Here is a 27,744-nt window from a genome sequence, read left to right on the forward strand (position 1 = left end):
AACAACCCCCCAGACTGTTCAGCAATGCATGGAACCAGGACGACCAAGATGATATTGTGCATCATGTTGCTGTCAACTCTGACTAATGTCAGAAGGCAGAGAAGAGTTTCAGGGAGTGTTTACACTGCATGTCGTCAGACATCCCAGAGTGTTCACTGCATGTCGTCAGACATCAGGGAGTGTTTACACTGCATGTCTCCAGACATCAGGGAGTGTTTACACTGCATGTCGTCAGACATTACGGAGTGTTTACACTGCATGTCGTAAGACACCAGGAGTATTTACACTGCATGTCATCAGACATCACCGAGTGTTAACTGCATGTCGTCAGACATCAGGGAGTGTTTACACTGCATGTTGTCAGACATCAGGGAGTGTTTACACTGCATGTCGTAAGACACCAGGAGTGTTTACACTGCATGTCGTAAGACACCAGGAGTGTTTACACTGCATGTCATCAGACATCACCGAGTGTTAACTGCATGTCGTCAGACATCAGGGAGTGTTTACACTGCATGTCATCAGACATCACCAAGTGTTCACTGCATGTCATCAGACATCACCAAGTGTTCACTGCATGTCGTCAGACATCAGGGAGTGTTCACTGCATGCTGTCAGACATCAGGGAGTGTTCACTGCATGTCATAAGACACCAGGAGTGTTTACAATGCATGTCGTCAGACATCAGGGAGCGTTTACACTGCATGCTGTCAGACATCAGGGAGTGTTTACACTGCATGTTGTCAGACATCAGGGAGTGTTTACACTGCATGTCGTCAGACAACAGGGAGTGTTTACACTGCATGTCATCAGACATCAGGGAGTGTTTACACTGCATGCTGTCAGACATCACCGAGTGTTTACACTGCATGTCGTCAGACATCAGGGATGTTTACACTGCATGTCATCAGACAACAGGGAGTGTTTACACTGCATGCTGACAGACATCAGGGAGTGTTTACACTGCATGTCGTCAGACATCAGGGAGTGTTTACACTGCATGTCGTCAGACATCAGGGAGTGTTTACACTGCATGCTGACAGACATCAGGGAGTGTTTACACTGCATGCTGACAGACATCAGGGAGTGTTTACACTGCATGTCGTCAGACATCAGGGAGTGTTTACACTGCATGTCATCAGACATCAGGGAGTGTTTACACTGCATGTCGTCAGACAACAGGGAGTGTTTACACTGCATGTCGTCAGACATCAGGGAGTGTTTACACTGCATGCTGACAGACATCAGGGAGTGTTTACACTGCATGTCGTCTGACATAGGGAGTGTTTACACTGCATGTCATCAGACAACAGGGAGTGTTTACACTGCATGTCATCAGACATCAGGGAGTGTTTACTGCATGCTGTCAGACATCAGGGAGTGTTTACACTGCATGTCATCAGACAACAGGGAGTGTTTACACTGCATGTCATCAGAGATCAGGGAGTGTTCACTGAATGCTGTCAGACATCAGGGAGTGTTTACACTGCATGTCATCAGACATCAGGGAGTGTTTACACTGCATGTCATCAGGGAGTGTTTACACTGCATGTCATCAGAAATCAGGGAGTGTTTAATGCATGCTGTCAGACATCAGGGAGTGTTTACTGCATGTCATCAGACAACAGGGAGTGTTTACTGCATGCTGTCAGACATCAGGGAGTGTTTACAATGCATGTCGTCAGACATCAGGGAGTGTTTACACTGCATGTCATCAGAGATCAGGGAGTGTTCACTGCATGCTGTCAGACATCAGGGAGTGTTTACACTGCATGTCATCAGACAACAGGGAGTGTTTACACTGCATGTCATCAGAGATCAGGGAGTGTTCACTGCATGCTGTCAGACATCAGGGAGTGTTTACACTGCATGTCGTCAGACACAATCAGCTCTAGCCACAATTTTGTTGTGCCGCATATGTGAACATTTTTTTTTTTTTTGCCAACTGTCAAATCAAAGAGGCTGAGTTTGTGCGTAGTTGTTTTTTTTCCCCATCATTGTTCCACATCACTTCTATGGAAATAATACAAATGACAAAATGCTGATTGTAGATGTTCAGAATGATCTGCCCATCTGTTAAATAGACAAACAACAACAACAACAAAAACCCAAACATTAAAGCGGATGTGTCACAGTCAACACTGCTTGGGAAAACTATTGCCACATTGGAACAGATGATGGGGCAGGTCTGTACAAATCAATCTGACTACAACCACCTCCCCCATTTCTACACATTAAAACGCACATTCCAGATCCACTTGTTTGATCCTCTGTTACCAGTTACAGAAGACCCATCTAGACAAGCTAACAATTTTGCTGAGTCTGACAGACCGCAACTGCCTGACAGTTTCTTGCCACGCCTGGTATGAATTCAGCAAGAGTTGACGTTAACAATCAGCCAAACTGCCTGACAGTTTCTTGCCATGCCTGGTATGAATTCAGCAAGAGTTGACGTTAACAATCAGCCAAACTGCCTGACAGCTTCTTGCCATGCCTGGTATGAATTCAGCAAGAGCTGACGTTAACAATCAGCCAAACTGCCTGACAGTTTCTTGCCATGCCTGGTATGAATTCAGCAAGAGCTGACGTTAACAATCAGCCAAACTGCCTGACAGTTTCTTGCCATGCCTGGTATGAATTCAGCAAGAGCTGACGTTAACAATCAGCCAAACTGCCTGACAGCTTCTTGCCATGCCTGGTATGAATTCAGCAAGAGCTGACGTTAACAATCAGCCAAACTGCCTGACAGCTTCTTGCCATGCCTGGTATGAATGCAGCAAGAGTTGACGTTAACAATCAGCCAAACTGCCTGACAGCTTCTTGCCATGCCTGGTATGAATTCAGCAAGAGCTGACGTTAACAATCAGCCAAACTGTCTGACAGCTTCTTGCCATGCCTGGTATGAATGCAGCCAGAGCACGAGGCAGCAAGAGCTCACGTTAACAATCAGCCAAACTGCCAGAAATGGTCCTGCTTCACTATCAGAAGCCCAGTTGCATAGAGAGAGAGAGAGAGAGAGAGAGAGAGAGAGAGAGAGAAGGTGTTTGTAATAAGGACCACACAACTGGCCACCTTCCCCTAAAGTTCAAAGCAGCACAGCTTCTACAATGACCTTCAGACACAATGCAAGTTATTCAACAATACTTATTTGCATGCAGGTGACTCCAGATCAAGAAATCTCTACTTTTCTCTTTTTTCCTCTATCCTCTGATGGTCTAAAACAGCTTTCATAAGTTATTCAGTGCCCCCCCCCCCTCCCTTGTACACTGTTCATGCCATTCTGTTGACATGGACAGGTTGATTCTCAGTACTAAGAGTACCCTCTCCTGTGACCACAACCCACACACTGACCTCTGTACAGGTGGACACAGTTAACATGGACAGGTTGATTCTCAGTACTGAGAGTACCTGTGACCACAACCCACACACTGACCTCTGTACAGGTGGACACAGCTAACATGGACAGGTTGATTCTCAGTACTGAGAGTACCTGTGACCACAACCCACACACTGACCTCTGTACAGGTGGACACAGTTAACATGGACAGGTTGATTCTCAGTACTGAGAGTACCCTCTGCTGTGACCACAACCCACACACTGACCTCTGTACAGGTGGACACAGTTGCTTGGAGCCTCTGAGACCGGGAGAGAGAGAGAGACAAAGGGAGACACAGAGAGAGAGACAGGGCAGGCACAGCCTGAAGGAGCCAGCATCCACACCTCTGTACAGGTGGACAGTTGCTTGGAGCCCCTGAGACAGGGAGAGAGAGAGAGACAAAGGGAGACAGAGACAGAGAGACAGGACAGGCACAGCCTGACACACATGAGGTAAAAAGTGCGGCGGCACTACATGCTGGGAATGTGGGTGGGGTGGAGGGCTGTTCACAGGATGAGGCACTGGGCATGACCATTGCGGTTGGACCTGTTGCGGAGACGGGACTTGGGACGGTAATGTTGGAGATATGACAATTGCTTGGAGTTGATTGCCCCTCGACGCTTCCTGCAAAGAAAAACCACTCTTTATCAAGCTCATGCATACCTGCATGTTATGTATGTGTGCGCATGTGGAAAACAAACCAAAATCCTACAGTGCAGTATGAAGAACAAAGAAGATAACTGACAACACAGTACAGCCATGAGGAAAACAAACCAAAATCCTACAGTGCAGTATGAAGAACAAAGAAGATAACTGACAACACAGTACAGCCATGAGGAAGACAAAGCAAAATCCTACAGTGCAGTATGAAGAACAAAGAAGATAACTGACAACACAGTACAGCCATGAGGAAGACAAAGCAAAATCCTACACTGCAGTATGAAGAACAAAGAAGATAACTGACAACACAGTACAGCCATGAGGAAGACAAAGCAAAATCCTACAGTGCAGTATGAAGAACAAAGAAGATAATTGACAACACAGTACAGCCATGAGGAAGACAAACCAAAATCCTACAGTGCAGTATGAAGAACAAAGAAGATAATTGACAACACAGTACAGCCATGAGGAAGACAAACCAAAATCCTACACTGCAGTATGAAGAACAAAGAAGATAACTGACAACACAGTACAGCCATGAGGAAGACAAAGCAAAATCCTACAGTGCAGTATGAAGAACAAAGAAGATAACTGACAACACAGTACAGCCATGAGGAAGACAAAGCAAAATCCTACAGTGCAGTATGAAGAACAAAGAAGATAACTGACAACACAGTACAGCCATGAGAAAGACAAAGCAAAATCCTACAGTGCAGTATGAAGAACAAAGAAGATAACTGACAACACAGTACAGCCATGTGGAAAACAAACCAAAATCCTACAGTGCAGTATGAAGAACAAAGAAGATAACTGACAACACAGTACAGCCATGAGGAAGACAAAGCAAAATCCTACAGTGCAGTATGAAGAACAAAGAAGATAACTGACAACACAGTACAGCCATGAGGAAGACAAAGCAAAATCCTACACTGCAGTATGAAGAACAAAGAAGATAACTGACAACACAGTACAGCCATGAGGAAGACAAAGCAAAATCCTACAGTGCAGTATGAAGAACAAAGAAGATAACTGACAACACAGTACAGCCATGTGGAAAACAAAGCAAAATCCTACAGTGCAGTATGAAGAACAAAGAAGATAACTGACAACACAGTACAGCCATGAGGAAGACAAACCAAAATCCTACACTGCAGTATGAAGAACAAAGAAGATAACTGACAACACAGTACAGCCATGAGGAAGACAAAGCCTCTCACACACATTTCACGTCTAGCTGTGCATGCTGCCTGAATGGCTGGACAAACAAATCACACAGAAAAAACATGGCGAAAAGGCTGAGTGTCCACCTAGCAAATCTGGAACTGGAAGTACCCAACTAAAAAAATTGAAATTGAAAGTATCCACCTCGTAAATTTGAAACTGGAAATATCCACCTAGCAAATTTGAAACTGGAAATATCCACCCAGCAAATCTGAAACTGGAAGTATCCACCTAAAAATTTGAAGTAGGATGTATCGATCCAATAAATTTGAAATTTGAAATATCCACCGAAAGAATTTGAAATTGGGTGTATCAATCCAATAAATTTGAAACTGTAAGTATCCACCTAAAACATTTGTAATTGGAATTACTCATTAGAAATTTGGATACTATCCACCTAAAAATTTGAAGTAGGATGTATCGATCCAATAAATTTGAAATTTGAAATATCCACCGAAAGAATTTGAAATTGGGTGTATCAATTCAATAAATTTGAAACTGGAAGTATCCACCTAAAACATTTGAAATTGGAATTACTCATTAGAAATTTGGATACTATCCACCTAAAAATTTGAAGTAGGATGTATCGATCCAATAAATTTGAAATTTGAAATATCCACCAAAAGAATTTGAAATTGGGTGTACCATTCCAATAAATTTGAAACTGGAAGTATCCACCTAAAACATTTCAAATTGGAAGTATCCACCTAAAAAAAAAAGAAGAAGAAACTGGATGTATCAATCCAATAAATCTGAAATTGGGAGTATCCACCTAAAAAAACTGAAATCAGATATATCCATCCAATAAATTTGAAACTGGAAGTATCCACCTGGTAAATTTAAAACTGGTAGCACCACAAGAAAATTTAAAACTGTAGGTATCCACCAAATAAATTTGAAATGGGATGTTTTTCCTATGAGTGAGAGTGACTGTTCTTTGTATTACTGTAAAGACTGATGAGGGTTCAAAGCGCGTCTTCATACAGAAACAAAGTCAAATGAAAGGAAAACAAAACTTCCCAAATGCCATTCTGGAAATCTGTATAATGTGAAAATACTCTCAGCCACGACTTCCAAAAAGACCAGTCTGGGCAGGCATAGATACAAGAAATTCCTACACTTTCAAGTGTACAGTCTGGAGGATGTAAATCTAATAACTGGCTTCGTGGATTTCTTGGTGAAGTGTAAACCTACCCTGGGATGCTTTGCAGTGGTACGACATGACCACACAAGTGTACAGTTTAGAGGAACTAAATCATGGATTACTTGGTGAAGTGTAAACCTACACTGGGATTCTTTGCAGTGGTACGACATGACCACACAAGTATACGGTTTAGAGTAACTAAATCATGGATTACTTGGCGAAGTGTAAACCTACATTGGGATTCTTTGCAGTGGTATGACATGACCACACAAGTGTATGGTTTAGAGTAACTAAATCATGGATTACTTGGCGAAGTGTAAACCTACCCTAGGATTCTTTGCAGTGGTATGACATGACCACACAAGTGTACGGTTTAGAGTAACTAAATCATGGATTACTTGGCGAAGTGTAAACCTACATTGGGATTCTTTGCAGTGGTATGACATGACCAGTTTCCGGTTATCAAGGCGGTGTCACTGTGTTTGGACAAATCCATACAATATGCTTCACCACATCTACAAGGCAGATTGCCTGACCAGCAGCATAACCTAACGTGCTTTGTCAGGCCTTGAGCGCAAGCAGATATATTTGTGTACTTATCAGAGTGGGTATCTTTAACGCAATTTTGCCACAGGTACTTTTTCAGTGCACCAAGAGTGTGCAGCTCATGGGACTTCAGTTTATTGTCTCATCCGACAAACAGATGCTCACTTTGATTTTCCGGTCAAATTCAGAAGAAAGGGTGAGAGTGGGATTCAAACTTAGACCCTCACAAACTCTGTACTGTAAATCAGAACTCAAACGCACCATAACAGGTTTGCCTATCCATACATACCAATTATAATACTGTTAGTTACCTGCCAAGTACTATATAAAAAAACGTAACAAACAAAAATTTCCTGTTTCACAATATGAGTGTTGGCAGGCACTGTTCACCTTACTCAATTGTACATGACGAGGAAAACTGCATGGTGACTGTCCGAGTCTGGATAGCATTAATCTGATGCTGGAAGCACTGAAAAGTAACAAAGAGCAGTACCCACCGGCGGATGAGTTCCACAGCATCTTCATACTTCATGCCTGCTTCCATAAGGGCAATGGCCACCAGGACTGGAGCCCTGCACACACACAGGTACACATAGACTGCACACACACAGGTACACATAGACTACACTCACACACACAGACTACACACACGCAGGTACACATAGACTGCACACACACACATAGACTACACACACACAGGTACAAAGACTGCACACACACAGATACAAAGACTGCACACACACAGATACACATAGACTGCACACACACACATAGACTACACACACATGGGTACACATTGACTGCACACACACAGGTACACATTGACTACACACACACAGGTACAAAGACTGCACACACACAGATACACATAGACTGCACACACACACAGGTACACATAGACTGCACACACAGGTAGACATAGACTGCACACACACAGGTAGACATAGACTGCACACACACAGGTAGACATAGACTGCACACACACAGGTAGACATAGACTGCACACACACAGGTAGACACAGACTGCACACACACAGGTACACACACAGGTACACATAGACTGCACACACAAAGGTACACATAGACTGCAAACACACAGGTACACATCAACACCCCTAACTGTCCTCCATAGGCATATACACACAGGTACACATAGACCACCCCTCACTGTCCTCCCTACATACACAGGTACACACAGACCACCCCTCACTGTCCTCCCTACACACACACAGGTACACACAGACCACCCCTCACTGTCCTCCCTACACACACACAGGTACACACAGACCACCCCTCAATGTCCTCCCTACACACACACAGGTACACGCAGACCACCCCTCACTGTCCTCCCTACACACACACAGGTACACATTGACCACCCCTCACTGTCCTCCCTACACACATACTGGTACACATAGACCACCCCTCACTGTCCTCCCTACACACACACAGGTACACATAGACCACCCCTCACTGTCCTCCCTACACACACACAGGTACACACAGACCACCCCTCACTGTCCTCCCTACACACACACAGGTACACATAGACCACCCCTCACTGTCCTCCCTACACACACACAGGTACACATAGACCACCCCTCACTGTCCTCCCTACACACACAGGCACACATAGACCACCCCTCACTGTCCTCCCTACACACACAGGTACACATAGACCACCCCTCACTGTCCTCCCTACACACACACAGGTACACATAGACCACCCCTCACTGTCCTCCCTACACACACACAGGTATACATATGATAGACCACCTGTTACTGTCCTCTCCGATCTGTACTTCTATGTTCTATGGCATCACTTCACACACATGCTCACACATAATCAGACTGTCAAACACATGGGTATACACAAGCCACCTCTCACCACCCTCACCAATCAACACTTACATGCCTTACTGCACACACAGCCGCAGAGACACACACACAAACAAATTACACTGTTAAACACACACAAGCAAACTGCCTCTGAATGTCCTCACTCATCTGTATTCATATAGCATAACATTAAATGTACACACACTAACACATGCGAACACACACAGTGTCACACACACACACACACACACAAAATGTTAAACAAAAACCACATAAACCACCATTATTAAACACATGTTCACACATCTATACACACCTGCACACAGAAACCACATGTCACTGTTATCATTTGCATTAGATTTTGAATGGCATTACTGTACATACATACACACACAAACACACACACACACACTACTACATACAGTTACACACACAAACACAGAACCAATTTAGTCATTCCAATTTGATTTTAAATACTACAAAATAAACACTGGTCTGAAAACAAACTACTTCAAACATGCTTAAGCTACTGACATAGTTTGTGACCAGTTCTGAGAAAACATAAAATTTCAAATATTAAAATTACCACAGAAACATTGCTAGAGCTTTACAACTTTTGACTATGTGCACTGCATTTATTGAGATGATGGCTGAATAGATTTCATTCATATCTTTTGTCCTGTTTGGATTCTCTTCACACCACTTCCAGTTACTAGGGAAATGCCTAAGTTCACCACACAAAGACACACACACACACACACATAACAGAAACAGCAATAATTCATGGACTAACTTTATGTTCTCATGCAAGTCTAAAATCATGTGTCAGGTCTTTGTTCCAGGTCCTGTTTATCAATCTGCCAATGGAAGGATCCTAACACTAAAGAGCTTTTTTTTTTTTACAAAGGCGGATGAGGGACGACAGCCATCTGCTCACCTGCCCAGTCCAGCCACGCAGTGCACAGCCACACAGCAGCCTGGTTCTTCCTTGAAGCTGGTCTTCAGCAAGTTGAACCAGTGGCCCACCACATCTTTGGGAGGTGGATTGCCATCATCAAACTGCCAGTCCTGTCAACAGTGTATCAATACATCTTTAAGGCAAGGATTGCCATCATCAAACTGCCAGTCCTGTCAACAGTATATCAATACATCTTTAAGGCAAGGATTGCCATCATCAAACTGCCAGTCATGTCAACAGTATATCAATACATCTTTAAGGCAAGGATTGCCATCATCAAACTGCCAGTCCTGTCAACAGTGTATCAATACATCTTTAAGGCAAGGATTGCCATCATCAAGCTGCCAGTCATGACAACAATGTATCAATCCATCTTTAAGGCAAGGATTGCCGTCATCAAACTGCCAGTCATAACAACAGTGTATCAATCCATCTTTAGGGCAAGGATTGCCGTCATCAAACTGCCAGTCCTGTCAACAATGTATCAATACATCTTTAAGGCAAGGATTTCTATCATCAAACTGCCAGTCATGACAACAGTGTATCAATACATCTTTAAGGCAAGGATTGCCATCATCAAACTGCCAGTCATGACAACAGTGTATCAATCCATCTTTAGGGCAAGGATTGCCATCATCAAACTGCCAGTCCTGTCAACAGTGTATCAATACATCTTTAGGGCAAGGATTGCCATCATCAAACTGCCAGTCATGACAACAGTGTATCAATCCATCTTTAGGGCAAGGATTGCCATCATCAAACTGCCAGTCCTGACAACAGTGTATCAATACATCTGTATTAGTTGTTAACAGTATTACCCAGGCATTGTTCCTTCACTAAGTTAACAGTATTACCCAGGCATTGTTCCTTCACTAAGTTAACAGTATTACCCAGGCATTGTTCCTTCACTAAGTTAACAGTATTACCCAGGCATTGTTCCTTCACTGAGTTAACAGTTTCAGCCAGGCATTGTTCCTTCACTAAGTTAACAGTATTACCCAGGCATTGTTCCTTCACTGAGTTAACAGTTTCAGCCAGGCATTGTTCCTTCACTGAGTTAACAGTATTACCCAGGCATTGTTCCTTCACTGAGTTAACAGTATTACCCAGGCATTGTTCCTTCACTGAGTTAATAGTTTTAGCCAGGCATTGTTCCTTCACTGAGTTAACAGTTTCAGCCAGACACTGTTCCTTCACTGAGTTAATAGTTTTAGCCAGACATTGTTCCTTCACTGAGTTAACAGTATTACCCAGGCATTGTTCCTTCACTTAGTTAACAGTTTTAGGCAGGCATAGTTCCTTCACTGAGTTAACAGTTTTAGCCAGGCATTGTTCCTTCACTGAGTTAACAGTTTTAGCCAGGCATTGTTCCTTCACTGAGTTAACAGTATTACCCAGGCATTGTTCCTTCACTGAGTTAACAGTTTTAGCCAGGCATTGTTCCTTCACTGAGTTAACAGTTTCAGCCAGGCATTGTTCCTTCACTGAGTTAACAGTATTACCCAGGCATTGTTCCTTCACTGAGTTAACAGTTTTAGCCAGGCATTGTTCCTTCACTGAGTTAACAGTTTTAGCCAGGCATTGTTCCTTCACTGAGTTAACAGTATTACCCAGGCATTGTTCCTTCACTGAGTTAATAGTTTTAGCCAGGCATTGTTCCTTCACTGAGTTAACAGTTTCAGCCAGACACTGTTCCTTCACTGAGTTAATAGTTTTAGCCAGACATTGTTCCTTCACTGAGTTAACAGTATTACCCAGGCATTGTTCCTTCACTGAGTTAACAGTTTTAGGCAGGCATAGTTCCTTCACTGAGTTAACAGTTTTAGCCAGGCATTGTTCCTTCACTGAGTTAACAGTTTTAGCCAGGCATTGTTCCTTCACTGAGTTAACAGTATTACCCAGGCATTGTTCCTTCACTGAGTTAATAGTTTTAGCCAGGCATTGTTCCTTCACTGAGTTAACAGTTTCAACCAGGCATTGTTCCTCTATCAAACTCCACTGCAACAACAAAGATACAATGTGCAGCAGATTTCGAAAGTATATCAAATTATCTCCCTTGGCTTGCAAACATCACATCTCAAAAACAGATTTGCAGAAGGTTCTTACTGTTCATGAACTATTGTTTCACACACCACACACTCACAAAACAACAACAAACAAAAAATATTGAGTGAAAGAAAACAGACAACAAAACTGTGCCAGGAACAAATACACAAATTATTTTTGGTTACGACTTATTAAATCTCCCATGTACTCACTGTGGCAACGACTGCTGACACTCAATCAATAAGCTGTTCAAATGATGAAGCAATGGCGTGTAATAACCAGCCTGCTGTATCAAATGTTATCTTTTCCTAAGGAATCATAAACAAGAACTTTTCTGCACAGCAGGTTCTGTCATGATATGTGGATCACTGCTGTCACTGTCACCGCTCTCGTCTGTCCAAGACAATTCCCATTTATTTTCACATCCAATGATCCATTTCAATAACTCATAAAAAATCATCCTCAATCGTGAAAATGAGTGCCATACTAATCTTACTTCAACTTGCCAGGAATTAAAATGCATTTGAAAACTGGGTAAAAAAAACCCCACAGTGTTGCCCTTGGTATTCAAGCTCTGATTAGATGAAACAGATGTTTCCTTATGATTAACCAATCTCTAAATTTTAGCTGAAGTTTGCTCTTGTCACTTGCCTTCTAAGATTGCAAAACAGAAACAAATGAATCATTATTCCATCATATAATACTAATTAATACAGCAGAAGTGGACTGATGGCCTAGAGGTAACGTGTCCACCTAGGAAGCGAGAGAAACTGAGCGCGATGGTCTGAATCATGGCTCAGCCGCCGATATTTTCTCCCCCTCTACTAGACCTTGAGTGGTGTCTGGATGCTAGTCATTCGGATGAGATGATAAACCGAGGTCCCGTGTGCAGCATGCACTTAGCGCACGTAAAAGAACCCATGGCAACAAGAGGGTTGTACCTGGCAAAATTCTGCAGAAAAATCCACTTACAACAGGAAAAAATACAAAAAATGGGTGGCGCTGTAGTGTAGCGATGCACTCTCCCTGGGGACAGCAGCCCAAATTTCACACAGAGAAATCTGTTCTGATAAAAAGAGAAATACTAGGTAGGTCCACCTCCTTTAGCATGATCGGAAACTGGCGTCAGTGAGAGGTATTTTTTAGCAGTTTTCACATTGTGACATCGTTGTCAGATGCCATGCACAAGCTTAAAAAAATGAATCATTCAATAAAATAATATTCCCACCTGCTCTGTGTTTATTATTGATGTGTGAGAATGTGAGAGAATTATTCCCGACACACAAAATGAAGTTGAGTATCGCATGCTGTCAAAACACGCCGACATTTTTTCCTAACTCAACATCGGCACCTCGCGAGATGGGGGGTTGCAGGAAAATCCTTATCGGATTTGCATCTCTCGACCAATCAGAACAAATGAACTATCCAATGAAAGCTGACTCGTCCAGCTACATCATGGTGTAATTTTCGTATAAATATGAAAATAACCTTGAATCAAATTTTTTTCATTTAAGATAGGCATTTTATAAACCTACAATTACTTTTATCTGAGAAACCAAATCCCCGCAGTACTGTAAGTGGAGGAAAGCTCGTTTTTTTGCTCTTTAAACTGATATAAATTATAATGCATGTGCCGACAGCATTTGCACTGTCCCTGCAGTACTGTAAGTGGGGGAAAGCTCATTTTTTTGCTCTTTAAATTGATATAATGCATGTGCCGATAGCATTTGCACTGTCCCCGCAGTACTGTAAGTGGAGGAAAGCTCGTTTTTTTGCTCTTTAAATTGATATAATGCATGTGCCGATAGCATTTGCACTGTCCCCGCAGTACTGTTAGTGGAGGAAAGCTCGTTTTTTTGCTCTTTAAACTGACATAATGCATGTGCCGATAGCATTTGCACTGTCCCCGCAGTAGTAAGTGGAGGAAAGCTCGTTTTTTTGCTCTTTAAACTGATATAATGCATGTGCCGATAGCATTTGCACTGTCCCCGCAGTACTGTAAGTGGAGGAAAGCTCGTTTTTTTGCTCTTTAAACTGATATAATGCATGTGCCGATAGCATTTGCACTGTCCCCGCAGTACTGTAAGTGGAGGAAAGCTCGTTTTTTTGCTCTTTAAACTGACATAATGCATGTGCCGATAGCATTTGCACTGGTCATCTGGTCCAACGTGAAAGTGGGTAACCCACATGTTGGAACATGGTTTGATGAACGAAATGATGGTGACAAACTCCGACAGAAGCGCTCATGTTTTGGAGTCAATCAGCAATTCCTTGCGTAAGTAGCTAATGATAACTGTTGGGTTTCACTCAAAGAAGTCTAGAAAAGAATTGTCATTAGCTACTTGATTCATTTCAAGGTGATATTTTGTGTAAAATCATTTTAAACTGGGGGTTCTGATCGACTGACAGTAAACTGGAAGTGCCAAGCCAGTGGAATTCTACCAGCAAAATACTGACAAATATCAAGAGAATTCAATGTAATTTTTCAATGATTGATATTGGAACAATAATATCTGGGCTTACAATGATCATTCGTTTTTGACTCATTTGTGTAAACAAAGTGAGTCTATGTTTTAACCCGGTGTTCGGTTGTGTGTGTGTGTGTGTGTGTCCGTGGTAAACTTTAACATTTCATCTGCAAATACTTTGTCAGCTGACACCAAATTTCGCATAAAAATAGGAAAAATTCAGTTCTTTTCAGTTCATCTTGTTTAAAACAATATTGCACCTCTGGAATGGGCACAAAAAAATTAAAACAGAAGCCAAATTATATTCAAACTGAATTTACTGTTATATATATATTAGGTCGGTCCGCGGCCACTGTGGCTGTGGTTAACAGCGCAGTCCAGAGCCATAATTTGACCATTTTCAACTCGCTCGTTTCACTACGAAACTTAATTAAATGACACCAATCTTATACTGGAATAAAGTTCATTCTTTCATCTATCTTCCTGTGGTATTTGTTTTTATCATTCGAGTCAAACTGGTATGTGCCGGGCGTTCAAACACAAAGGGTGTCGCGTCGATTTTTACTGCGGTGACAGACTCCGCCGTGCTTGCCGCGCGAGCAGAATAACATGTGTGTCACTCGATCGTTTCGCGCTGCATTGTTTGGCCATGTATAAATTTAGAAACTATGTCACTGGCAAGCCAGGATTCTCAAGTTTTGATTGGCTAGAAATTTGTTGGGGTTTTCACAGAAAGTAGATCTGAAAGTCGCAGCGAAAGTGTGAGACTGATGTTTGCGACCCTATAACATACGAACCAGTGTTTCAAATCACGAGCAAATTACAAGAAAAGAAAGTTTAAACTATGCACTTTCAAGTGCAATTCATGGCTTTTCTATAAAGAAAGAGTCTCGAACGCGCTTTGGAAGAAAAACGAGTGACCGATTTCGGATCCCGCAACGCTGCTCGACCATGGCGGCGATCGAAGCCGTCTGCTCGTCATCATCGTTTGAAGAATGGAAAACACGCCAACTTACAGGTTTGTAAGCAAATTTTTTTTCAATATGTTTATTTTGAAAATAAATCTAAATCATATTTTTTATATTTTTGTGGGCTTGGATGAATCCTAACAACTTTGCTTCAGCAGTGTTGATGTGTAACTGGGAACAGTAACGCTTCGTCAGTCACGTAATTTTTTAGCACAATTATGATCTTTTATTCAAAAATTTACCGCGATCGACAGCTGTATCTAGAAGATGAAGTGTCAGATTATTCAGTAATTTTTTGTTGTACAAGGGTTTTGAGTAAGTGAGAGCGGATTGATGGTTTAATATTGTGACCGACGTCGGACAGCATGGGAACACGTGTATCTTTCCACTTCTGTTCTGATCATCAAACGCCAAGACAATTTCACGCGTCTGTGTGTGTGTGTGTGTGTGTGTGTGTGTGTGTGTGTGTGTGCGCGCATTAGAAAGAGTGTATGCACAGAGTTAGTGTCTGTTGAACTGATGTAGCATGCATACATGAGGTTGCCTGAGTATGGATTAGTTATTTGTGTGTGTGTGTGTGTGTGTGTAAATGATGTAAAGAATAAATAACTTATATGATTAGTAAACATGAAATAAGTTTAAGATATGTTGTTACATAAAACTTACATCAATTTAAGTGAAACCATTACAGTGGAGTAGTAATGAAATTAGTAGATCATGTATCAGTGCACATTCATCACACACTCATGCACACACACATATAAATGATATATATGCAAAAGCATCTATGAAATGAAAAAAAAAAAGTATTTTAAAGCATTAGAGCTGTCTCAAATTTCATGACTGTGTATTTCAGATGATGATCAGTATAAAGCCTTAAGGGTGACTGTTGCACACAGTGGACGAGGAAGACCACCATCAGCACCCAAGGTTCCATCCAACAACAAACTCTTGATGCAGTTAAATATGTTAAAGCATCAAGAAAACAAAACCTGGGGGGAATGGAACATTTTCTACACAAATTGTTCCCAGAGTGTGCCTTTCCACGTGTGGTGTCAATAGTTAAGGAATTCAGCAAGTGTGAAACGATCAGTGGTGCTGAATGTTTTTTTACAAGAAAGGAAAGATTCATGCATCTTCCCTGGCCCCTCCTGTCAGAAGTTTGGAATTACATGTGCAGATCTTTTGAAAGGAACTGTAGAGGACTGTGAGGCTTTACTCAGTTGTCCTATTGGTCTTGTGTCTGAAGTATGTCACTTAGCTAGGATATTGAGGATAAAGGATGCAACATTGCATAAATGACACCTGGTCAGAGATTTGCCACCAACCCAACAGCTCAAATTAAAACTGGGGAGGCTCAGAGCAGATGAGGCTCGCCTGCGTAAAAACAGAAGTAAACCAGGGGGAGAGAGTGCACTTCAAGATTTTTTAGAACTTCCTTTTGAAAGTGCAGAGGTCATCAGAGACAGCAGGAAGAAGCAAAAAACTGTCAAACAGCTACCTCCTACTTCAGACCCAGAGCCAGCATGCAGCAAAGAAAAAAATGAGGACATTATCACACAGGAACTAAGAACAACGACAGAGGAGGTGTCATTTCTTAAAGCAAAACTGAGTGAAAAAGAAAGGGAACTGCAAATCAAGGAGGCTGAAATGACTGGACTTCTGTTATGTCAAATATGCACATTTACAATTACTCTGGTGATATCTGACAGCATAGTATCATCATGATTGTAAAAAACTTGCTCATTTGTTACTAAAAACCATATACTTTGTGACTGTTTTCATTGTTATTTGCATTTCTGATAGCATTAAGTCTTCCAAAAAACTGTATTCTACATGCTTTTCTGAACATGCACATATCTGAAATGTTTTTGTAGCATGAAAAGTTTCTGAGATATCAGCATTATAAGTCAGCATGTTATCACTGTAAAATCAGGCCATTCGACACTTGACAAAACTGAATATTTTGCTATTTTGAAGGCACTGTCTCTCTCTAAGCATGTTCTTGAGTAGGCCAGAAAAAATTCAGCATAAACTAGGTATTGGTGGAACCAAGTACAGCAAAGAACAATGTGGTAAGTCTTCATCTTAAAATTTTATGACTGTCTAAAAATAGCAATTTGTTAAATCTGTCAAAACGCGTCATTTTTGCACATTTTTAGACGCCGTTTTCTTAAAAACTACTGGGTATAATGCAATGAAAATTTGCATGTGAACTTAGTTTTTTATGTTCTTTCCAATGGTGTAATTAGTTTTTAGATATGTTGAATTTCAAAATTTAAGTGGTCCTACCTATATATATATATATTTTTTTTATTTTTTATTTTTTTTTTTAATTCTCTAAACTTGGCACTTTGATCTGATATTCTGACACAGCATCAAGAGCAGTCATTTTCATCATTTTTTGTTAAACAGGAAATTCTTTTGCTAAGCATGGAAGTTATATTTATTTTGCATGTCTTTAGTGCAGATAGTAAAAAAGGGAAATTAATCTTAATTAATGCTAAGGGGGTTGATTTGCTTTAAACTGATCTTTCTCATCTTAAACATTATATTTTTAAATTATACTCAATACATAAAAAGCTTGTGTGATTTACTCTCAGTATACAGGGCTTTCACTATGTTAATTCGCCCAAGTGGTCTTTTTCAGAAAATAATAGAATCAATACCACGGGTGGACTTTATAGATGTACTGGCCGAGCCCTGAAGGTCATGGGCAAAAATCAATTGCGTACACATATTATTCGTCAGTTATTTGGGGGAAAAAAAACATATCATCTGTAAATCAGATGATAGTTTATTCTAGCCATTTGTAACACTGTTTCAATTAATCCATATGTGCTACATCATTTGTACTTGTACAGTACACAAACTTATCACTGATCCTCTGCAGGTTTGTGTGTGTGTCTGTGATGGTACAGCACACAAACTTATCACTGATTCTCTGCAGGTTTGTGTGTGTGTCTGTGATGGTACAGTACACAAACTTATCACTGATCCTCTGCAGGTTTGTGTGTGTGTCTGTGATGTCTATGATTATCTATGTATGTGTATGTGTGTAGTAAGGCAGGCATACACTTTGTATGTGTGTGTTATGTGTGTCAATTGTGTATGTGTGTGTGTCAGCACAGTTTGTGTGCGTGTGTGAGAGTGTGTGTGAGTGTGAGAGACAGACAGACACACACACACACATACTAAGAGACAGTGACAATGAGAATGGGTGACCTGCTTTATTTTTAATTTTATGCACATTATGTACTTTCACTCCCCATTGAATTTTTTTTTTAAATGTTTCCATTTCAGCCTTTCTCTTTCCTACATTATTCACTTGTTCTTTATAATATTATGTGAAAACCATTAACCCCTAGGCTGCCTGCATGACAAGATAACTCGTCATGGCAAGCATGTATGCTTCACTGCCACAATGACGAGATAACTCGTCATCGAAATATTCTGACTTTTCCCTGGTTTGCATTCACTTCCTTGACAAAAATAGTGGTAGCTTTAGCCTGGGGAATCTCTCTACATTCTATTCATAGCTAGAAACCCCATCTACGTCATGAAGCAGTCCTTTATTTGAACGTTTTGGTTGGGTCACTGTCCAACTCCAAGTGTTTGCCTGACTTCTCTCCTCGCTCGCTCAACAAAATGTCGGACTGACGCCGTGCCCAAGACATGCGATCATGACGAACTAAATCAACCAAGATTTCTTTCTTTAGCTGATGCTCAGAAAGAACTGAAGCGTAAATTCGAAGGAGAAGATAGTGATGAACATTTATAGGACGATCTGATAGAAAATAAAGGGAGTAATCAAGAGAGTGGCCAAGATGCGACTGTCAGTGAGTGATGCCGGCTGTACAGATCTTAGCAGACGACAGAAGATGACCGAATTAGCAGCAGAGCGATATTCTTGGCACGCAGCCAACGCGGTCTGATGAGAACTGAATCAAGTGACCGTGTGAGAGGGGTGAGGAGGAGGGGGGTGGAGACTGAGGGGGCGTGGCCTCACATCCATCTTATCACTTGGAGAAGTCACAATGTATTGTGTATCTATCTCTTAAAAAAAAATATATATATATATTGTGGTTGTTCTAGTATGATTTTGTGTTTGCAGATATCCATTTGTCCAGAAAATATGATGTTTTTGTGCAAATTACCGGACTAATGTTTGTAATGAACAAGTTGAAAATGTGACAAAAAACAAAACACTGATTTCAAAACAACAGCATGTCACTAAAAATATATAAAATGGGAAAACAGCATGTGTTTTGTATTCTTTATTCATTTACCTTTCAGAAAATATATACGTTTATGGGTCTTTCTCCAATAACAAAGAGCACAGAATTTTTGGAAAATTTATACCCGTTTTTTGTGAAAAAACCCTGGCAAATAGATTTCACTTAAATCTTCCTGGCAGCGAAAGGGTTAAGCTGCAAAAATTCATTTTTCAGTTTGTTTGTTTTTTTGGTTTTTTTTCAGATGAAAAGCATTACTTTCTGCAAAGTCAACTGCAGCCATGTAAAAGGGGGCGACCAAGTTTGGAAGAGTAGAAGCAATATGCAGTGCTTTTCAACAACCGTCTCCTTCTGCAGCTACATCTTTTGAGAGATGGTCAGGGCTGTCAGCTTTTCAATATTCAGAAACTGTTTGCAGAACTGTGTGATTTTGGAAATATGCCTGTCCAGAATGTTGGCAACTTGATCCATAACTGTCTGTGTCAGTAACTTGAAGTCTGTCAGTGTCACCAGTAGTGAGATTGACTTGTTTTTAGGTACATGTCTTGACAAACTAGAGTGGTTTGGCGAATACTCCAAAAAGTATTCCCTTTCAAAGGAACTTCCGTCTATCTGAGCAGGTCAGACTAGTTTTATCCCTGACATGTCTTCCATCCCTAATGGTCTTTTGTACAATCTGTGAAAAATTCATCATATTTGTGCAATGTAGGTGAGTTCCCACCTTCATCGAGTATTACATCAACATTACAAAAAGTTTAACACGATGGGGAGTGTAAGTTCCTTCAGCAAACATAATTTTGGTCTGTTTTCAATCTAATGGCGATTTTCAGATTCCTGAATCAATGCTGAATCTGTGGATATCAATATCATTGCTGTATCTTTATTAGCTTTAGAGATGAGATATGATCAATTTAGTGATGACAGTGTTCAAAATCCTGTATCGGACATCAGCAAATTTAGCATTTTTAGCGGTTTTTACACTGCAATATTTTAAAAATAACATACTGGAAAGGAAAAAAAAAAAAAAAAAAAAATTGTGTATTATATATATATATATATATATATATATATATATATATATATATATACACACACACACACACACACACAGCAATTAGGAAACCGATTTTGAGCAATAAGAATGCATATACTTCTGAGTACCAGGCCTTCAAAAATGGCACTTTGTGCATTTTGGGTAAAACGCTCAAATGGAAGAAATTTTGAAAGTGAGTATCTGAAAACCTACTTGAGATATCTACATGAAATTTTGCATTTGCATTTCCGTTGTAGAACCCTTTGAAAAAAACTACTATCCGCCTATGCGGAGAAAACGAAAGCAACTACGGCCGATAACCTCCCGGAAGTAGGTAACCCTACTGTTACTTTGCTTTTTAAAATTTGGCTGGACCCACCTAGAAATACAACATATTTTTGTTTCCTGTTACGCCAGAGCAATCTTTTTTTCTGTTTTCTGATGAGCCACAATTCCAATCACAGCCCGAGAAGTGTACCCCAATCTTTTTTTTTGTTTTTTTAACCATGACTTGTATAGCTTTCCAATCTACTGTTATGAAAGATTCTCAATCACAATTATTCGCCATACACAGAAAAGTCCAGGGAAAATAGTGGCTGCAAAACTGTAACCTTTGTATCTGAGATTAGTGAGAAGGATAAAATATGGCCAAAACATTGGGGTTGGTACCTCTGTCTCTAGCAGAAGGCTTGCTGTCATCAAACAAGTCACCAATCCTAACAACACTGTACATGCCACATCTGGAACATTATAAGTTAGGGGGATAGGTTGTTGTCAGACATACTCATACCTAAATGAGTGCTTGATCAAAAGGTTGAAACAAATATCAATATACAAAATGTATTGAATAATCGGAAACTATCCTTAACTAGCCTTCCCCAATGGCAAGTGTCCTGATGCTTTGATCAAAACCTTCACCCGCTGCATCGCCCACCTACTGATGAACTGTGACGTGGACAGCACATCACAATACAGCACACAGGAGACATCCACTCACCATGACGTCAATGCCTTTATTCTCCAGTTTTTCCTTGCTGTACGTTGGGTCACACACACGCACCACATGCCTTGCTCCATGCTTCTGAAGTTCCTGGAACGCACCATCCAGCCTTACCTTTCATCCTTAAAAGCTGACCTCAATTCCTACACATCATACCATAAGTACTCTTCATCCTCAATAGTTGACCTCAATACCTTCACATCATACCATAAATACTCTTCATCCGTTATATCTGACCTCAATACATATACATCATATTATAAGTACTTTCCATCCTTTATATCTGACCTCAATAAGTACACATCATACCATAAGTACTCTTCATCCTTATTTAATAGCTGACGTCAATACCTTCACATCATACCATAAATACTCTTCATCCTTAATAGCTGACCTCAATACCTTCACAGCATACCATAAGTACTCTTCATCCTTAATAGCTGACCTCAATACCTTCACAGAATACCATAAGTACTCTTCATCCTTATTTAATAGCTGACGTCAATACCTTCACATCATACCATAAATACTCTTCATCCTTAATAGCTGACCTCAATTCCTACACAGCATACCATAAGTACTTTTCATCCTTTATAGCTGACCTTAATACCTTCACATCATACCATAAATACTCTTCATCCTTAATAGCTGACCTCAATTCCTACACAGCATACCATAAGTACTTTTCATCCTTTATAGCTGACCTAAATTCCTACACAGCATACCATAAGTACTCTTCATCCTTTATAGCTGACCTCAATACCTACATATCATACCATAAGTACGCTTCATCCTTTATAGCTGACCTCAATACCTTCACATCATACCATAAATACTCGTCATCCTTTATATCTGACCTCAATACCTACACAGCATCCCATTAGTACTTTTCATCCTTTATAGCTGACCTCAATAACTACACAATGACCTCAATACCTACACAGAATATCATAAGTACTCTTCATCCTTAATAACTGACATCAATACCTACACATCATACCATAAGTACTTTTCATCTTTTATAGCTGACCTCAATACCTTCACAGCATACCATAAGTACTTTTCATCCTTTATAGCTGACCTCAATAACTACACAATGACCTCAATACCTACACAGCATATCATAAGTACTCTTCATCCTTAATAACTGACATCAATACCTTCACATCATACCATAAGTACTTTTCATCTTTTATAGCTGACCTCAATACCTTCACATCATACCATAAGTACTTTTCATCTTTTATAGCTGACCTCAATACCTTCACATCATACCATAAGTACTTTTCATCCTTTATAGCTGACCTCAATACCTACACAGCATACCATAAGTACTTTTCATCCTTTATAGCTGACCTCAATTCCTTCACATCATACCATAAATACTTTTCATCCTTTATATCTGACCTCAATACCTATACAGCATACCATACTTTTCATCCTGTGTTGTGTAGCTCACCTCAATACCTACACATCATACCGTAAGTTCTTTTCATCCTTTATAGCTGACCTCAATACCTACACATCATACCATAAGTACTCTTTATCCTTTATAGCTGACCTCGATACCTAGACATCATACCGTAAGTACTCTTTATCCTTTATAGCTGACCTCAATACCTACACATTATACCATAAGTATTCTTTATCCTTTATAGCTGACCTCAATACCTACACATCATACCGTAAGTACTCTTCATCCTTTATAGCTGACCTCAATACCTACACAGTATATCCCAAGTACTCTTCATCCTTCAGTTTATACTTATTGCTGACTTCAATACCTACACATCATACCATAAATACTCTTCATCCTTTACAGCCGACCTCAATACCTGCACAGTATACCACATTACAAGTACTTTAACCAGTTCAGTGCCAGAGAATTTTGTAAAGTAAGCGCTCTCCCCTTGCCAGGGTATTCTAAGGATTCGGGGGTAATAAATCACAAAAAATCCTAGCACAAAAGCTATGTGTGATACAGTAAGAAAGTAAACATTCTTGTGAAGGAAAATGAGTGGAGATTCTGCTTCTGGGCTTTTTTTTTTCCCAATTAGGCTGATTGTAGATAACTGTTCAGGCATATAAATTCGAGATCATAATTTTTGTGCAACAAAAAAAGTCTATTTCCACCTCTACATAATGACATCCATAAAGAAAAGAAACAAAATACAACTAGAAATAGCATGCCTATTATCAGATTACACTTGTAGAAGATTTTAGAACAGGCTATAAATTTATGAAAACAAATCACAGCTCATGCAGACATGTAAGTAAATCACTGTCCCAACAATGACAAAGGTGGGTACAGTTCACGTAAAAGGTTAATCATGGTCTCAGAAACTGAGCTGGCAAGCTTTCTGACAGCAAAGAGCGTTCGCAAGTGAGAAGGTGAAGTTCTTTGATGACATTCACTTCTTTCAAGTTGCACGTGGGCTGGTTAGTGTCTGCTGTGCATCCGGCTTGCCACCTCTTCAAACAAATCAATTACCTGATTCAGCAACAACAAAACAAAAAAAAAAAGAAAAAAAAAAAAAAGAAGAAGAAAAAAATGTTAAAAACAAAACTGAAAAAGCATGTGTTTCACGTCCAGTGCAGGTTCCACCCTGCGTTTCGTGAAAATCGTTAGAGCATTGGTGGTTGTTTGATTTCAAACAGTCTGCATAAGAGTACACTCGTCCCCAATAGCCACACCCCACGTGATGACAATGAACTCTGGCTGGCATTCGACCAATCGTCTTGCATCACTCTCTCCCTCTCCTCCCCTTCTTCCAACATTCGCTGCACATATTCTGTCAGTCATAGCCACTTGTTCAAAAACGCTGTCTGACTGGATAGACAGACTGAATTACCATCAAATGGGCTGTCAGTTTCATAACTGTTGTTGTCAATCACCTTCGTTTTCAAACCAATCATCAGACAAGAGAGATCTCTCTCCATCGCAAAAGCTGTCCATAATCACAAGCAGAGCTTTCAGAATTGTGCAAATCTGCTGATTGTGACTGCTTTGCTGGACACAGTTTTCAATGCCTTTTTTTTGCACATGCCCTTTTCCATGTGCACGTCACATGGTCAGTCAGAAAATTATTGTCCAGTAGAAAGGGGTCTTCTATCTGATGTATGTTCATTTAAATAGCATTTTTATAATCCAGACACATCAAACTAACCGTTCAGTCTGTTATCTGAATTGAACCAAACTCCAATAAAGGAAAAATCGGAACATATGCAGAACTTCAGCGGATGCCTTATAGGCACTATGGCATTACTTTTTGTAGGAAGTCAGCTGACGTCTTATATGCACTCTACTGGCTAAATCCTTTGAAGTTTAAAGCTGATCTCAAAACCTACACAGTATACCATGTTATAAGTACTTTTCACCCTTTAAGGTTTATAGCTAACCTCAATATCTACACAGTATACCACTTCATAAGTTCTTTTAATCCTTTAAGTTTAAACTTTATAGCTGACCTCAATATCTACACAGTTTTCAACATTTCAAGTACTTTAAATCCTTTAAAGCTAAAGGGTGAAAGGGAATGGACTGGGAAGGCAGAAAAAGCAGACAAAAATGAAGAAATAAAAAAGGCAAAAATAAAGAAAGTGATAAAGTGGAAATTTCTAGCACATAATTTCCAGAAGGTGGGGATGCTATTTATATCGCAAGACCCCAGGATATCCCCATGGGGGGTAAGTTTACCTAAGACATGGGGACACACACACACTGTACACAATCAATACGGACCAGGTGATTACTTCGCAAGTATGCGAGCTGAAAATACGCCAATGGTACCATCACTCTTACCTCAATGAATTTGTCAAGAGTAGAGTCTGACGGACGGTCTGTGATGAGAAACCTCATGTTCTTGTACTCTATCTCCGCTGGTTCTGGGCGTCTCGCTTTCATGGTGATGACAATGATGATGACAGAAAAATGGACAACACAGCTTTTGAGTATCTTGTTGCACCCTCGGCAGTGAGAGAAACCTTGCTGGCTGGAATGAAACAAACCAGAACTTGTACTTTGTAACTAAATTGAGGTTGTGAATCACTGTCTTGCTGCAGTGAACATTAGAATGGTGACACGCAGTACGTAATAACTTTGGATAATGAAGTGATCATCTGATGCGGGATAGTGAATGAGCAAGTGGCTGTAGTAAGTGTTACTTAATGGCAGGAACGCTAAAGCAAGCTGTGAGAACTAACCCTAGAATGGAATACTCTTGGCAGTATGATTTTTATTTGTTCTATGCTGTCACAGTATTGTTAACAGAAACTGAGAACTGCATTATAATTATAATACTGAACTTCAAAGATTCAGACTGCAACAGTACCAGCCTGCAAGTCCACTGATAACATTACCACAATATCAGCACACATGAATGATGAAATATTAAATAATTTACCCACCACGGCACCAGTTTATCTTTCTTACAGAAAATAATAAATTTTTACCATGTTATAACTATAAATGACTATGAAAAACATGAACTTGAAGCCAAAACAGTATAAATACTGCAAGTGAATGCCTCTATTATGAAAAAAACAAACAAAAAAAACAACAACAAAACTTCATCATAATTTTATCAATCTATAACTTTTTACAGTCCTAATCTAAATACACAGTGACACTGCCACACATACTGACATAGTCTTACCCTTAAACAGTCAAAGACATTTGCTATGTACAAGCCTAACTTACAAAATAAGATTATATAAATACAAGTTTATAATGAACAATACACTTCTGTGCGTGAATAAAAGAAGCCTTCATCAGGTAATGCCAACATTTGTACTTCTTTAAATTAGTAATTCCAGAATTTATCAGTACTCCTTCAAAAAATAAAAACATTTTAAGTTGTTCTTTTTACCTTTACAAAATTAAAATAGCATGACCAGCAACACTGCCACTTTTCTCACAATACAGTTGTCCAGTAGTAATAATCCTATATCCACCCCTCCAACCTCTTTTTACATTGTCTGGTGCTAACACAGTAACAGCAGTTATTATTTACTCGAAAAGGATCAGTTTATACTATCAGTTCCAACTCATTTGAAAAGGCGTGTGTGAACATGAGTGGATGTGTGTGCACATGCGTGCATAATTTGTGTGTGTGTGTGTGTGTGTGTGTGTGTGTGTGTGTGTAAGTGTGAGTGAGTGTGTGTGTGTGTGTGTGTGTGTGTGTGTGTGTGTGTGTGTGTGTGTGTAAGTGTGAGTGAGTGAGTGAGTGTGTGTGTGTGTGTGTGTGTGTGTGTTTGGGTGCATGGGCGGGAAGCAGTGTGATGTGGTGGGAGGGAGGATGGAAGCCACAAAATGAATGAAACCTCACCTTGAACACAATGTGCATAAGGTACTGATGCTGAAGCTGACTTCCCCAAAATGAACACGAATTTCAAGCAAAATCAGTCACTTCTGCATTTCCCAGATAATGCACGTGTCGAGTGGAATATGATAGGTATCCACCAATCTAGGCCGACAAAAACAGCAAAATATTTTTGGATGGAACTGAAAAGAGTGGGGAAAAAAAAAGAAAACCCAAACTGGACACGCTTCACCCCATCCAAATCGGATCCAGGTACACCCCTCTCCAAGAAAGAAGCGCCGCCTGACGCGATCTCCCCTGCAGAAGCGCCAGAGTGGAACGGCTAGGTCACCAAGGACAGGGTCGGCGGACTCATTCAACAAGAGCAGTGTTGAGGAAGGAACAAGGCAGGCAGGAGCACCTGGCTCAGGTCACCTGGGTCACTACACGTGCTGGGCCTGGCAGTAGTCCCCGCTGTTGGTCACAAACTCCATAAAGGTGTGGCCCAGCTCTCCAAAAAACTGAAACACACAAAAGCAGGCCTTCTGGTCGCATTCTATCTGATGGCACTTACATCCTTCTCCAAAGGACAGTGCTGTACAACTACAAGCAGGGAAAGGGGATGGTGATAGGGGTGGGGTGTAGGGAGTGGGAAGGGGAGAGGACCGTGAAGACAAAGGGATGAGGATGGAAGGACAGACATGACTTGGAGGAAGTGGGAAAGAGAAGGAAAGACACTGACACACACTGAAAAGATACTGAAATATGCATGTACAATGCTATCAGCATAACAAAGTCAGATGAATCAGCAATTCAGCAAAGACAGCCAAAGCAATGAAAACAGCTATATATCCGAGCTAAGAAAATAAGACACACACACAAAAAAAAAACAACCCACGCCATCATGATGATAAAAAAAAAAAAAAAAAAAAAATTATATATATATATA

General features: G+C 40.4%; 2 protein-coding genes across 2 annotated transcripts in view; one reads left to right on the plus strand and one right to left on the minus strand.

The window, feature by feature from the left end:
- The window catches only part of LOC143291323 (uncharacterized), a 66,735-nt gene extending 62,990 nt beyond the window's left edge, over positions 1-3,745 (plus strand). The window contains exon 9 of the mRNA XM_076601194.1: positions 3,614-3,745. The gene's annotated coding sequence lies outside the window, so the exon portion shown is untranslated. The remainder of the gene's footprint in view (positions 1-3,613) is intronic.
- A 117-nt stretch (positions 3,746-3,862) lies between these two features.
- Positions 3,863-27,219, minus strand: LOC143291324 (protein tyrosine phosphatase type IVA 2-like). The gene is made up of 6 exons (XM_076601196.1): positions 26,823-27,219; positions 25,298-25,487; positions 21,493-21,585; positions 9,725-9,855; positions 7,446-7,520; positions 3,863-4,001 (listed from the first exon to the last, which is right to left on the minus strand). The coding sequence occupies exons 2-6, from the start codon at positions 25,397-25,399 to the stop codon at positions 3,884-3,886; spliced, it is 519 nt and encodes a 172-aa protein (XP_076457311.1). The 5' UTR covers positions 25,400-25,487; positions 26,823-27,219; the 3' UTR covers positions 3,863-3,883.
- Positions 27,220-27,744: the final 525 nt, after the last annotated feature.

Source organism: Babylonia areolata, chromosome 16 (assembly GCF_041734735.1).
Source record: "Babylonia areolata isolate BAREFJ2019XMU chromosome 16, ASM4173473v1, whole genome shotgun sequence".
Taxonomy (NCBI): domain Eukaryota; kingdom Metazoa; phylum Mollusca; class Gastropoda; order Neogastropoda; family Buccinidae; genus Babylonia; species Babylonia areolata.